This window comes from Musa acuminata, unplaced genomic scaffold (assembly GCF_036884655.1).
Source record: "Musa acuminata AAA Group cultivar baxijiao unplaced genomic scaffold, Cavendish_Baxijiao_AAA HiC_scaffold_1117, whole genome shotgun sequence".
Lineage (NCBI taxonomy): Eukaryota > Viridiplantae > Streptophyta > Magnoliopsida > Zingiberales > Musaceae > Musa > Musa acuminata.
Window position 1 is genome coordinate 43,259 of NW_027021330.1, and position 15,420 is coordinate 58,678.

The window sequence follows — 15,420 nt, forward strand, 5'->3', positions numbered from 1 at the left end:
GGAAAAAAGAGTGCAATGGCGTAGGCTTTCTTCGGTCTCCTTCAACCAAATATGAAACGGTTGATACCATTATGACCGTCCATTTCCGTCTCCTGTTCTTTTTCGATAGACTAAATAAAGCTATGTCAAAATTTCAACCACATACAACAAAATAAATAATATATATTATGTAATCATCGATGACAATCATTATTTGTTGATAATGTTGATCAATTATCATCCTCAATTTTCACAATTATGAACTTTCGTCGATCCGTACCGACAGATGTCGACATAGATACAGAGCATCGATATCTATGTCGTCATCTTCTTTTCTTTCCTTTTGTCTCATCTTTTGTTGTCATTCTTTTTCTTTTTTATGCTCCTCTATCTTCTCTTCTTCTTCCTCGATCCCTCATCTTTTTTTTTTTTTTCATTGTTTTACATTTGCATTGATGTCGATGCAAATGCCGACTGATCATTTCATTGTTAAAATTAATTTTTTGTCTATCATTTTTGTATCGTTCCTACATGTGTTATCACTGTCTAAATATATATTATTTATAAATCATTAATTATCACCGCCATCCATTTAACAGCATATTCTTCTAAATTTAGCTTAATAACTAATTTTTTATTTCTCAATAACGTATCTACATGTATTTTGGAAACCTTAAATGATAAGGATATTAAAAATCTTATGAAAACAACAAAAGTAGAAAGAAAGTACCACCTACACACTAAAATAAGCTGTCTCTTTATTCCTAAGTAGAATAAATTATATTTAATCATATTAATCATAATTAGTTATTTTTAATATATCAATCTTTATATTTTTAAAAATTATATTAATTTTTTATACTCATAAAAATAAAATATTTAATTATATTTTTTCTTACGTTGTCGATTCGAAAATATCATAGTGATAAATTAAAGTGAGGTAGAGTCTAATAAATAAAATTGACGATGTGAAGAAAAATATGGTTAAATGTATTCAATATAATTATTAAAATATAAAATCTAAATATTAAAAGTAACTAATTATAATTAGCCCGTTAAGACTAAGACGAGCTGCAATTTTAAGTATATAAATATATTCAAACCTCGTCTGTTTCCTCCCTGGACTTCGGCTCTACGACTCCCCCCACTCACCGCCGCGTCCCGATCTCTCTGTTGCCGCATAACAGGAGCAGAACCCCGGAGGAGCCCGTTTGTGCGTCCCGATCTCCCTTTCGCCGCATAAGAGTAGCAGAATCCCGGCAGACCTCGTTCTCCATGGATATCGTGGAGGCCTACAGAGGCGGTAGCGCGACGGTAAACAGCTCGTCCATATGGAGGCGTGGAGAGGACGCCGTCTTTTCGCGCTCCTTCTCCCGCGACGGGGAGGACGACGAGGAGGCCCTCAAGTGGGCGGCCCTCGAAAAGCTACCGACCTACGACCGGGTTCGCAGGGGGCTCCTTTTGATGAGTGAGGGAGAGCACCGGGAGATCGATGTCAACCGCATCGCTCTCGAGGAGCGGAAGAGATTGTTGGAGAGGCTCGTTAGGGTTGCTGAGGAGGACAATGAGAGGTTCCTGTTGAAGCTCCGGGAGCGGATCCACAGGTGACATGCCCACCCATTTCTTTGGATGTTTCAATCTTGTAGTTCGTTCTTGAAAGATAAAAGAAAAAGATATATTTTGATTCTCTCTCTCTCTCTCTCTCTCTCTCTCTCTGAAATCTTGGAATCATTTATTTACTGTGTTGGAGAACTGCTGACTATGATCTTTGAGAGAAAAACAAAAAGGGGGACCTATCACTCCTCAAAGGTTCAACTCTCATCTTGTTAGATTTTGTCCATTATTCTTCCCTACTAATCAAGGGTATTGTGGATATAAAAGTGGTTTTTCCATCTCGAGGGGATTTAAAGAAGAGAACATGAAGCCCTCCCCTGACATAGAAGAGAATGATTTTTCGGAGGAGGAGGTCTTTTTCAATGAAAAAGAGTTTACGGTGAAAATATTATACAATGTATTCTTCCTCAATGACAACCAAATCTGCCCAACAAATAAATAAAGTTAGATCACTAATGTTCTGGAGGAACAATGGATTTTATCTCACCAAGTAGAAGTATACACTTGGTTCTTCCTTGTATGCTTTTACTTATCAAATCTATTCTTTCAGAGTTGAACTTGAATTTCCTACCATTGAGGTGCGTTATCAGCACCTAAACATCGTAGCTGATGCTTACATTGGAAACAGAGGCTTACCAACATTCTTTAACTCGTATCTTAATGCCGTTGAGGTACATAACATGTTAGATGTTTTCTGTGAGCAAGTGTTAAGTTCCTTTACCTTTTATTCTTCAACCTCAAATCTGATGTGTGTTGTCACTTTAATTTCTTTGATCAAGGCCTTCGCTAACTATCTTCATCTGCTACCAAGCAAGAAAAAACCATTAAGCATCCTCCATGACGTTTGTGGCATCATCAAGCCCCACAGGTAACTGAAACAGCATTTCTTTAATGGGGTTCACAAATGCTGGATCTTTGGTATGACTTAATGTTCTTGCTTCATTAACTGTTCTATCATCAATTTTTAGGATGACATTGCTACTAGGCCCCCCAGGGTCAGGAAAGACCACATTATTGTTGGCTCTTGCCGGAAAGCTGAACTCAGAGCTTAAGGTCAAGATATTTCCCTCTCTTAGGAATCTTTTCATTCTTTTCTCTTTGTTATGATCCCCTAATTATTCATGTGAAACTAATATAAAATTTCCAATCAACCTTATTTACAACAACAACAAAATAGGTGTCGGGAACTGTTACTTACAATGGCCATAACATGGACGAATTTGTTCCTCGGCGAACAGCTGCGTACATCAGTCAACATGATCTGCATGTAGGGGAAATGACAGTGCGTGAAACCCTAGCTTTCTCTGCCAGGTGCCAGGGTGTCGGTTCTCGTTATGGTAAGCGTCACCCCTTCCATTTGGGTATGAACAGCTCCATGGTGAACTGAACTTGTTTCTTATAATATATATTCTCATTATGAACAGATATGTTAACTGAGCTATCTAGACGGGAGAAGGCTGCAAACATCAAGCCAGACCCTGACGTTGATATCTTCATGAAGGTAAAATAAGATAATCTTCTTATGATGTTAACTTTTTCAGATTCCAAGATTGATGCTCTCTGGTATTCATCTCTATGAAATAAATTTATATTGGTCTGGGTAGATATTTGAAGAATTTAATGGTCATCGTCATTCTGGTATGTGATTTTCAATTCATTCAAACTGTTCTTGATTCACAGGCGACTTCAATAGATGGACAGGAAACCAATGTGATAACTGATTACATTCTAAAGGTATCAATTGTTTATCATGGTGTTCACATGCAGCAAGTTCACTTCCCAGAATCACATGAGTGAGTGCCTTCATTTTATTCTTTTTCTCTGTGCACTTCAACAGGTTTTGGGATTAGAATCCTGTGCCGACACCATGATTGGAGATGAAATGTTGAGAGGCATCTCTGGAGGACAAAAGAAACGTGTCACCACAGGTACTCCCATATGCAGACTCATCATAAGAACAAAACCTTTTCTTAAATTGCGTCTGATCTTTCCTATGATGTCCTATGTTGGTGATCTTTGCTGATTTGTGCTGGATGTCTGGTAATTTGGCAATACTACACAGGTGAGATGATTGTTGGGCCATCGAGGGCACTGTTTATGGATGAGATATCCACTGGTCTAGACAGCTCTACCACATTCCAAATTGTGAATTCTCTCAGGCAAACGGTTCACATTCTCAGCGCAACGTGTGTCATTTCACTGCTTCAACCAGCACCAGAGACGTATGAACTCTTTGATGACATAATTCTTCTTTCAGAAGGACAGATTGTTTATCAAGGGCCTTGTGAGAATGTGCTTGAGTTCTTTGAATCCATGGGCTTCAGATGTCCTGAGAGGAAAGGCGTTGCAGACTTCTTGCAGGAGGTAAGTTAATAAACTGTAACATGATACTTAAAAGTTGACTTTGTAGCTTGCCCCACTATAATGATAAAACTCCTGGTGATATTTTCAGGTAACGTCAATGAAAGATCAGCAGCAGTATTGGGTGCGAACCAATGAACTTTATAGATATGTACCTATCAGGGAATTTGCAGATGCATTCCAGTCATTCCATGTCGGTCAGCAACTTGGAAGAGAACTTTCAGTACCATTTGACAAGAGGAAAAGCCACCCTGCTGCTCTGTCCACATCAAACTATGGTGTCAGCAAGAAGGAACTCTTGAAAGCATGCATGTCGAGAGAGCTATTACTGATGAAGAGAAATTCCTTTGTATATGCTTTTAGAGCATTTCAGGTTTGCAATATATTCTGCACAGCTCAGGGCCATAAGTCTATAGATTCTGTAATCATAACACATTCTGATTTTGTTCTTGCAGCTCATGATCATGGCAATTATCATGATGACTCTATTCCTCAGAACCAACATGCACCATGATTCAGTCAATGACGGGGTGATTTACATGGGTGCCTTGTACTTCTTAATCCTAATTCACTTGTATAATGGCTTTTCTGAGCTTGCTTTGACCGTCATAAAGCTTCCTGTTTTCTTCAAGCAACGAGACTATCTCTTTTATCCAGCATGGGCTTATGCTCTACCAGCATGGATTTTGAAGATTCCTATAACATTAATTGAAGTTGCTGTCTCCGTGTTCTTGAGTTACTATGTTGTAGGATTTGACCCAAGCGTTGCAAGGTAGAAATTCATGTGTCCTAGTTGAAATCTGATATTGCTGATTCTCGAACTCAATGGCATAATGCCTTCTTTTCAGGCTATTTAAGCAGTATTTGCTGCTCCTATTGGTCAATCAGATGGCCTCTGGACTCTTCAAATTCATGGCTGTGCTAGGTAGGAATTTGGTAGTTGCAAATACGATAGCATCCTTTGCTCTGCTTGTCCTGACAGTGCTTGGAGGATTCATCTTATCACATGGTATGTTCTGCTTAGTGTCTGTCATTCTATTCTAGACCAACTTCATTGTCCAGCTTCGGTTCGATTCAATGATAGGAACTTTATGCCTCTTATTTGACAGATGATGTGAAGAAATGGTGGATATGGGGTTACTGGATCTCACCACTAATGTATGCACAGAATTCAATCTCGACAAACGAGTTCTTAGCAAAAAGTTGGAAACAAGTAAGAGAAGACATTCTTGCTCCGAAGAACGAACCATTTGAGAGAACATTTGACCTCATTTCTGCAGAAATTTAATTGCAGGTTGTGCCTAGATCAGAAAAGGCTCTGGGAGTGATGATTTTGAAGTCTCGTGGAATTTTTCCAGAGGCAAAATGGTATTGGATTGGAGTAGGTGCATTGGCTGGATACGTTTTACTGTTTAACAGTCTCTTCACTCTTGCTTTGACATATCTAAAACGTGAGTATCGATAAGAAAACACCATGCTGATGTCATTGTAAAACGAATTCAAAGTAGAGTAGCTGTGTTTAAAACCATTCTTTTGAATGCTTGCAGCGTATGGAAAAGCTCAGCCAAGTTTAACTGAAGAAGCATTGAGGGATAAACATGTGAATATAACAGGAGTTCCCTTTGAACCTTCATCTAGAGGAAATCCTGATCCTCCCACTAAATCTAAAAGTATGCTAAGAGCTTAGACTAAAAGATGCTCCTTTATTGGTTTGAGCTAACTGTTGTTTGAACAAATGCAGGAAATACTGCAATATATCCAAATGCGTCCTCATCTGTATTAACTGCCGGTGATAACCAAGCCAGGAAAGGGATGGTCCTGCCATTTACACCTCTTTCCATTACCTTCGACAGCATAAAATACTCGGTAGACATGCCTCAGGTATTTTCTTTTCTCGAGGAGGAAACTTGTTTCTGTGCAAGTAATCCAAATTGTTAGTTCCATGCATAACCATTATTTTGGAGTGCCTTTGGCGTGTAGGAAATGAGAGCACAAGGCATCGAAGAGGATAGATTACTTCTGCTGAAGGGTGTCAGTGGCTCATTCAGGCCTGGAGTTCTTACAGCGCTGATGGGTGTAACTGGTGCTGGTAAGACTACTCTGATGGATGTATTGGCTGGGAGAAAGACAGGTGGGTGCATAGAGGGTGATATTTTCGTAGCTGGCTTTCCCAAGAAGCAAGAAACTTTTGCTCGTGTATCAGGTTATTGTGAACAGAATGATATCCATTCACCACACGTGACTGTCTATGAATCTCTTGTGTACTCGGCATGGCTGCGATTATCTGCTGAAGTTGATTCTGCAACTAGGATGGTTAGTTTCAATGACAGAAAGGTTGAATCCTGACTGCTTTTTTCCGAGTACCATCCACCTGTGAACTAACTACCATAGCTAATTTGTTACAGATGTTCATTGAAGAGGTCATGGAGCTTATTGAGCTGAAATCATTGAGAGAAGCACTGGTCGGATTACCTGGTGTGAATGGCTTGTCAACTGAGCAACGCAAGAGGCTAACCATTGCTGTTGAGCTTGTTGCAAACCCTTCTATAATATTCATGGATGAACCTACCTCTGGACTTGACGCAAGGGCTGCAGCAATCGTCATGAGGACTGTGAGGAACACTGTGGACACTGGGAGAACTGTAGTGTGCACAATTCACCAGCCTAGTATTGATATTTTTGATGCTTTTGATGAGGTAAAAGGTCACGAAATTCTAGTGTTCTGAGTTGAATTTGAATCTCAGCCAACATGCATGATTCTTTAATATCTTTCTTTTCTGATTGCAGCTTTTCCTTATGGAGAGAGGTGGGGAAGAGATTTATGTAGGTCCAATAGGCCATCATTCTTGTCACTTAATTAAGTACTTTGAGGTGAGACAACAAGAGACTAGACATGTATGCCTTCCTTTATACTTCCAGTAATATAGTGGGTGGTTACAAATTCTGTCATCTTATCTAGGGAGTCAAAGGAGTAAGGAAGATCAAAGATGGGTATAACCCTGCAACATGGATGTTGGAAGTGACTTCAGAGGCTCAGGAAGACATTCTTGGTGTCAATTTTAGTGATATCTACAAGAATTCAGAACTGTTTCGGTGCGTTAACCTACCACATCTTCAGGTTAGTTTAAAAAGGAACTGTAATCATGACTAATTATATATTGGTCTTGCATCACAGGAGGAACAAGGCGCTGATCAAAGAACTCAGCACTCCCCCACCTGGTTCAAGTGATCTTTATTTCCAAACTCAGTACTCAAGGTCTTTTCCGACACAATGCATGGCTTGCCTCTGGAAACAAAAATTGTCATATTGGAGAAATCCTTCATACACCGCAGTGAGGTTTTTCTTTACTGTAGTCATAGCCTTATTGTTCGGAACCATATTTTGGAATCTCGGAAGCAAGAGGTAGGAATTTCTAGAACCCCTACTGGCTCTCATGTTATTTGTCATCCATGTGCTTGCTACCTTGCTTTCTCTTGGTCTGAAATTAATGGATTGCACCATTGAAATGACTCATTTCAGGAAGAAACGACAAGATTTATTCAATGCAATGGGTTCTGTCTATGCTTCTGTCCTTTTTATGGGGTGTACATATGCTTCATCAGTTCAACCAGTTGTTGCTGTCGAACGGACAGTCTTTTACAGAGAGAGAGCTGCAGGGATGTATTCAGCACTGCCGTATGCAGTTGGACAGGTATTTACTATGAGGTCAACTAGCTGAAGTTATCCTTAAGCTTCTTGTGATTGTACTTGTGATTGTAATGTAAATCATTGAGCTTCTTGCAGTAGTCATGTAAAACCATCGTGGTGTAATCAAGTCGTTCCATTTGCAGGTTGCAATTGAGGTGCCCTATGTCCTCATCCAATCTGTCGTTTATGGAGTTATTGTGTATGCTATGATTGGGTTCGAATGGACAGCTGATAAATTCTTTTGGTACCTGTTCTTCCTGTCCTTCACGATGCTATACTTCACATACTATGGGATGATGACAGTAGGGTTGACTCCCAACTACAACATTGCTGCCATAGTTTCTTCTGCATTTTATGGAATATGGAATCTCTTTGCAGGATTTGTTATCCCCCGACCGGTAAGCTCAGCTCCATTACTCCCATACAAGCATCTAACGTTTATCTAAATGAATCTGCAACCTAAATTATCTGGTTTTCCTGTTGTCACCTCAGAGAATGGCTGTTTGGTGGAGATGGTATTATTGGGCATGCCCTGTTTCGTGGACGGTCTATGGATTGGTTACTTCACAGTTTGGGGATGTTCACGAAAGGCTCGACTCGGGCGAGACTGTGGTTGAATTCCTGAGGGACTTCTTCGGATTCAGGCACGACTTCTTGGGAGTGGTCGCGGTGATGGTTGTTGGTTTTGCTGCTCTTTTTGCATTCCAATTCGCTGTGGCAATCAAAGTGCTCAACTTCCAAAGAAGATAATGGGAGAAACGTGACTCGAGTAGATTAGCCTTGGATCAAGTAATTTTATGTACATGTAGTTTTTTTTGTTTTTGGGTGCAGCAAGGAACACTTGACTACATGCGCTTCTCTTGATTGCAAGTGAAGAGGCTTGCAAATGGCTTCAGCATTAATTGTCAACTATAGGATGAACATTGTGGACTTTGCATTTAGGAACGGGCTAATCATCTTTATACGTATGCATTCTTTTCATTTTTGGATGGTTGAGACTGCTATTAGTGATTTCAATTTGTTACATCCAATTAGATCATAATGACGAGAAATAATGATGATAGGAAAATAATAATTAAAAGTACAATGTGCTCATTCTTAACAGAGAAACGCAGCATAGTTCAAAGGTGCAGTGGCAAACAGTTTTCCTATTTGTAAAGTACTCAAAAATGATTCTAAGAATAATCCTTTAATCAGCACTATTAAATCCTTTATAGATTTTATCGATCGGTTTTCCTTTTTTTGTTAGTTCAATCTAATGTTTCCAATAGACATGAGAAATGCACAAAAGATATTTGTGCTCTCACTTGTGTTTATTTACTTACAATTGTCTCTAAGACTTCATTTTCTCCATCCAAGTCTCAAAATTTCTTTAAATTTATGAAAACAGTAATTCACATTTATTGGAATTAACAATCCTAATAGATTCTAATTAATATTCTCAAAAAAAAAAATCTAGTTAATTATCTCAATTTGCTAAGATACAATTTACAAAACGTTATTCATCTGTTTACAAAACATTATTAACTTGTGATGCCTTCAGATTTAGTAGTTTGAAATCTGATAGCGTTATCTTCGAACTTACTTCTTGAAATTTTATGACATAAAACTTGGGATTTTTTTATACTGTCATCAATTCTATACATGCACGAGGAGATCCGTCTCTTAAATCCATAGCAATTTAGAGAGAGAGAGAGAGAGAGAGAGAGAGAGAGAGAGATTTCCCGCTTCCTTTGACTTGTTTTTATGATCACCTCACGAAGTTAAAACTCTTGTGAATAATAACATTCCAATATGATGTAGTTATTTTTTTCTAACCATTAAATAGGTAATCTTTCTTACCCCTAAAACAAAAGTAAACCTTCGTTTCACAATGAGATTATTTTCTACATGAAATTCAATTCAGATTTAGTTGTTTGACATGAATATTAAATAAAAAATAGTCAAGGTCATATTGTACTGTATGACATGTTTTCTATATAAGATTATATTTTATGTCTATCTCTAACTGATATGACGTTGAGCAAAGATGAATATGAGCCGAGATCTTGTAAGATGTATCCAACGAAGCTCCTCGCTTAAGTTAGTTTAGATTAAAAGAATTTAATCAAGTATCAAATTTATATGAATATAATCGAGCGTGAAGAACCATAAAAAAAATCTTAAAGTAAGAATAGTATTTTTAGACAAAAATGCATTATAATGACTGTTTCCAAGATTTTGTAAAACTGCATGGAGAGTGTACTCAACAAAACTCTTTTGATGTTTAAGATAATTTAGATTCAGAGGATTTAACTAAGTATCAAATCTATATTAATACAGTCGATAAGGATAGAAAAACCTGAGAGTAAGGATAGTGTTTTTAGGCAAAAATATATTATAAAAATTATTTTCGAGTTAAAATATATGATTAGTCATTCGAGAAGTTTACCATGACTTAAACGACTTAAAAAGAAGCCTTGAACTAAAAAATTTCTCTTGAGAATATGAGCATTTTATAATGCGATCTCTCAAAGTCATAGTTAAATACTCATGAGTCAATTATTAATGTTGCTATGTTAGTCTACCTAGTCTACATATTGACCAAATGGGCTAAAGTGTTTACAATGCTTTTATTAAGATGGATGTCCCTCGAATGAGTAACACAAAGTATCATTCTAGAAAAGAAGTGAGAATCCACGAGATGAAAATAAGTGTCGATGAGTGTCACATACTTTCTTATAGAAAAATGATGGGTAGGGATCCATAGGAAGAGAATAAGTATCTACCATTGTATGAATACTATATATTCTAGAAGAGAGGAGATTAGGGTTTCATAGGATAGAGACATGCGTCCACTCCAAAATCCTCTATCACGTGTATTTTAAGATGTATGCACGACATCCTCTTAGATAACTCATATAGGCCTAAGTCCAGGGCTAATATAAATTTATCTCATTTTCAAATCCTACTATAATCTAATAAAAAAATAAAAAATGTAAAATAGGCGCTTGTAATTATTTAGACTTTCTTGGATGTAACAATCCAAAACTCTCAACATCTTCTTAGACCACTGTAATGATATGGTGGTAATATGATCCCCATCAATTCTCCTCCAAGGAAAAAAAAAAGAAAAAAAAAGAGAGATATTACTCTAAGAGGGTTGAGCAATCCTAAATGACCAAAAACTATGAATCGACAAAGTCAGATGCAAGGGTCGTCGTGGTCTATCGGATCCTGATATCGTGGCTGGTCACGTTCGAGGCCTATCGGATCCTGATCTCGCGACTGGTCACATTCGAGGCCTACACGTGATGATGAATCATGGTCGTCCATCAAGGACACACATCTTTATATCATGCCGACATGGAAGAGCTATGTAGATAGATACAACTCGGAGCAATCCTAACTCGCCCGCTTGCCTTACGTTACCATGGACGAGTTCAACTAGTAAACACGTGAGACAAGCAATGACTATATATATATATATATATATATATATATATATATATATATATATATATATATATATATATATATATATATATATATATATATATATATATATATATATATATATATATATAATCTGTAAAAAAAATATAAAAATATAATATTTGATCATATTTTTTGGAATAGGCGTGGATGTAAAATAAAGATAAAAAAGATGGTTCGAAAAAGGTATCATCCATGAAGAATACGACATAAACAAAAGATTAGTTTAAGATCAAAAGGATGGCGTTGTCCTCTTCAAACACAAGCATGCTTAGCTTCTCTTTCTCTTGATTACTTATCTATGTGACAGCATGTTAAGACTTACCAGTATCGAAAACAAAAAATAATCATATGAGAAGAAAGAACCGAACAAGAATTCAAAACAAATGATGTTCTCGGAAACTGACGCGAACACTCTTGGCGTTCCTACATTGGCATATCGAACTACATTACATATGTCTAAAAAATTTTGTAATAAAAAAAAAATCATGAAAAACTATTGCTCTGGGCTATATAATTTTGTGCCTACGATAACCATAGAATCAGATACAAAATAATAATAATAATAATAAAAGAACTAATAACACCACCAGAGCTGCATATCACCGAAGCACTGAAAGTTGATACTGATCCAAAAGAAGCAAACTAATAGGCAAGCAATCACGAAAGAGCAGGTCACTTCAAAATAGAATAATATTATGCATCATCCATGTATTTGAATCAACTACTCCTTAACTCGCAATAAGTTTCACAAAGGTCGGCTTTTCTCAGCAAGTTCAAATAACATCATCGCAACTCATTCTCAACTCAAAAAACCAAGAGCACGTTAGACAGTAAGGTTTTTGGCAAGCTCAAACTCTCTCTGTTGCCTCCAATGCAGCATATGCAATTCTTCAATTAAAAATTGGTCATCTGGAAAGAAATCTGTCCATCACAGAGCTCAAACACCAATTAACAAAATCTGATGTACTATTTTCAAACTGCAACTCGGTGTACTTCGGTCTGGAGCAAAACCAATCATCTTTTTTTTATTTCTTATACAGAACATCATTATTCCAGAAGTCAAATTAGACCTCAAAAAACATGAGGAATCTCCTTCAAGAATCACTAACCAACACACCCTCAAATCTATCTTGCCACCACACATTTCATTTTAAAATATAGATACTGAAATATGTTACAGAAAGCACCGCCTCCAAAGGAATAAAATTGACCCAACTCCACTAACATGAAACCCAAAAAATTCTTTAGGACTGCGTAAAGATAAAACACAATTAGTCTTCCCATCAACTACTGCAAAGTTGTATCCTGTAATATGAACATCCCCTTGAACATGTTTTCCCAATTGCATATTCCCTGTTAATCAAAACTTAATGCCCCAAGCATCCTATCATCACAGATGTAACGAAAAGCACAGTTAGCCTCTTATGCATTCAGTTGGAATCCTAGGAAGTCTTGACTCTACCATACATCAAGTCCACATTCTACAACCATAGGTCATTGAGACCGAGGTTGAACTTCAGGTTTTTGCTGATGTTTCGACTGGCGATTAAACTAAAACATTTTAATGGTGATTGAACCGAAACAATTCCAACGTTTTCACAGTATCAGTAGTTTATGTTTTAGTTTAACATTTTTACTTTTTCCATATTCAAAAGCGATTAAAATAGAAAGAACCAGAATATTATTTTGATGCAATACATCCAAATAATAACATATAGATGTACTAGCTCATCATGCTAAAAATAAAGACATATATAATGCTCATTTCAAGAGTCCCTGTGAGGAAGTACAGAGCATATACATCTTGACTGAGTTATGTAGTGATGAAATATATTATACTGTCTGGTCTAAAGCTAACATTTAAATTCATTTTTTAACCTAATCTGGAAGAAATGAAGCCTGAAATCTTTCGTAGCTTAGAATCTTAAGCAAAAGTTGTGGAATTTTGCATAAAGTTCTTGCATGATGTTTACCTCCTATCGACCTTTTTCTTAAAGGAAAGAAGGTACCCTCCAAGAGAAAAATATAAAGGAAAAAGAGACGGAAGACGAAAAAGATGCAGAAGAAGAGTGGTAGAGAAGACAAGGAGAAACATATTACTGATATTTTTGAACGTCATTCCCTCTTAACTGATTAAGGAGAAAAATATAAAGGTACCCTCTTTACTTATAGATTCTTACCCTCAAATATGAGTTTATTATCACATAATTCGTGGGAAGAAAAGTTAATCTCATATTCCCACAAAATCCCCATATTACGTGACTCTATAACTCAAAAGTGAGATTGCCAATGTTAAAATACTTAGTCTAACCTATACTACATTTGTAACACAGTTTTTAGGCAATAATTTAATATAAATATAATTCTAGAGAACTTCCAAATTTCTTCAGAAATTAATAACTAATTTAATACAAATAGGACCCTAGAGACCTTTCATACATTCTCTAAAAATTAGTCATGACAATACATGCAAATTTCTAATCCAACATTTGAACATCTCTGCCAAAGGAACTCGGCCCTCTTAAAGAGTAAGAGCAGCTCCATTTGGTTTTGACTCAAGTCTAGTTCCATCCCCTAGATTGACTCAATCTAGATATGATTCAATTTTGCCTAATTTGGAAATGTCATACTGCCATCGCTCGTCCCATCTATGATTAGTCATCATTGCCACATCAAATAAGGTGTGTTGCTATCAGATCAAAAATATAGTTGAACAGATTGATGACAGAAGGTTGTCATGTCATTAAAACTATGATCTGGATGTGCTCACTGGACTACCAGTATCCATCAGTGAGCCTACCAAGAATTGTGGGATTCCATTTTGGATCAAAATCGATTCAATTTGACTATTAAGCTCCAACTTCTGCAGAATATTATCGGTGAGCCTTGTGGGCTGAGAAAAAAGGCTTCAGGTGTAATTTTGTATCATAACAAGTTCCTTAATGCCCTCTTGATACAGGAATTGGAAATTCCAAGAGGTCCAAGGAGGAACCCAAATTCCAAGTTCAATTTTGTTGTTTCAAGCAATGTTTTAAATACCAGGCAGACCAATACGTGCCGCCTAATATATACTGGTGTGAACCAAAACCAGTATGTGGACCGCCACCTGCTGCTCGTTCTGATTTGAACAAAAGCTTACTGTCCGATTAGGGTCAAAAAGTCAGGTCACGATTTTAATTCTTTTTTTTTCTGTCACCCTCCTCTCTGTCTTCCTTTCTCTCTCCATATCACTCTCACCTCTTCCTTCAACCAACTCACAGACACCACTCTGTCACCTCACCGTTGTTGCTCCCTCGCCTCGATGTCACCCCCTGCTACATCACCACTCCGCCAATTCACGTCCAGCATCGAGCATTGTTGATTCCTCCTCCAATATGCGTCCTCTTCCTCCCTCCTACTCCTCTCCCTATTCCTGTTTGGTCTTTGCCAACAGGTATTGTGCTGATGCACCATATGCCAGTTAACCGGTATGTACCAAATCATATTGGTCCTACCAATAATGGCTGGGATGGGTCTAGACCAAAACTTATAAGCTCACTTTCAAGTAAGTCAAGTTTTGTGTTTGGTCAATGGTTTCAAACATGGGATATATGGAAGGGAATCTGCTAAATATTAGATTTGGACATTCTAAGGATAACCTTTGATTCTTGGAATGAGTCCAAGGATTTGAAGATCAACATCTAGTGGATAGGATTTTGAGAACATTTCTTACTAGATCATAGGGGAATTTGAATGCTGAGATATAGTTATACTATTATGTGGATAAGATCCAAGGAGTGAAAACTTTTGAAGGGGATTTTAAACATGGTAGGCTAAATTCATGATGTCTCATGGGAAATCTTCATGAAACCCTAATAAAACCAAAAGGAACCTAAGAAAATAAAATTTTAGCATATTGTAATTCAAGAAGAGTTTGACTAAGAAGTCTTAAGTGAAAAGGTGTCACAAATACAGTGCTAAAGTGACCTCTTACTTTTAATTCTTGATCCTGATTCAATTATTAGATTGGACAAAAGTAAAACCGGACATAACCATTGTGTTCCAACCAAGAAGGTCAAGACTGATGATCCAACCAACAATGAGAACCTCCCATTGGAATCAGCACCTTGGCTTAGATTTTATTGAAACTTCATAACATGATCAAAACCTTTAAAATAAATCGAGTGTGTTGAATTGTTAGGCATAATTTTAACCAAGGTATGCAGTTTCGAATAATACCGCATGGTATAGGCAGTACATACCGGTCCGTCAACTGATCGGTACACGGACCGGCCATTACCAGACGGAACGAAATACATATA

At 37.2% G+C, this 15,420-nt stretch overlaps 1 protein-coding gene across 2 annotated transcripts; it reads left to right on the plus strand.

The window, feature by feature from the left end:
• The first annotated feature begins 1,120 nt into the window (after nucleotides 1-1,120).
• Nucleotides 1,121-8,579, plus strand: LOC135666643 (ABC transporter G family member 44-like). 2 transcript variants are annotated; one of them, XM_065178269.1, is made up of 24 exons: nucleotides 1,121-1,583; nucleotides 2,144-2,264; nucleotides 2,373-2,461; nucleotides 2,562-2,646; nucleotides 2,771-2,930; nucleotides 3,018-3,094; nucleotides 3,274-3,327; nucleotides 3,431-3,521; nucleotides 3,656-3,957; nucleotides 4,046-4,327; nucleotides 4,410-4,726; nucleotides 4,803-4,963; nucleotides 5,064-5,167; nucleotides 5,249-5,405; nucleotides 5,502-5,624; nucleotides 5,696-5,835; nucleotides 5,935-6,288; nucleotides 6,360-6,650; nucleotides 6,742-6,825; nucleotides 6,914-7,047; nucleotides 7,130-7,357; nucleotides 7,475-7,646; nucleotides 7,786-8,040; nucleotides 8,135-8,579. In XM_065178269.1, the coding sequence occupies exons 1-24, from the start codon at nucleotides 1,255-1,257 to the stop codon at nucleotides 8,390-8,392; spliced, it is 4,368 nt and encodes a 1,455-aa protein (XP_065034341.1). In that variant the 5' UTR covers nucleotides 1,121-1,254; the 3' UTR covers nucleotides 8,393-8,579. The 2 variants fall into 2 exon arrangements, with proteins under 2 accessions (XP_065034341.1, XP_065034342.1); XM_065178270.1 differs by having other exon boundaries at nucleotides 5,935-6,267.
• Nucleotides 8,580-15,420: the final 6,841 nt, after the last annotated feature.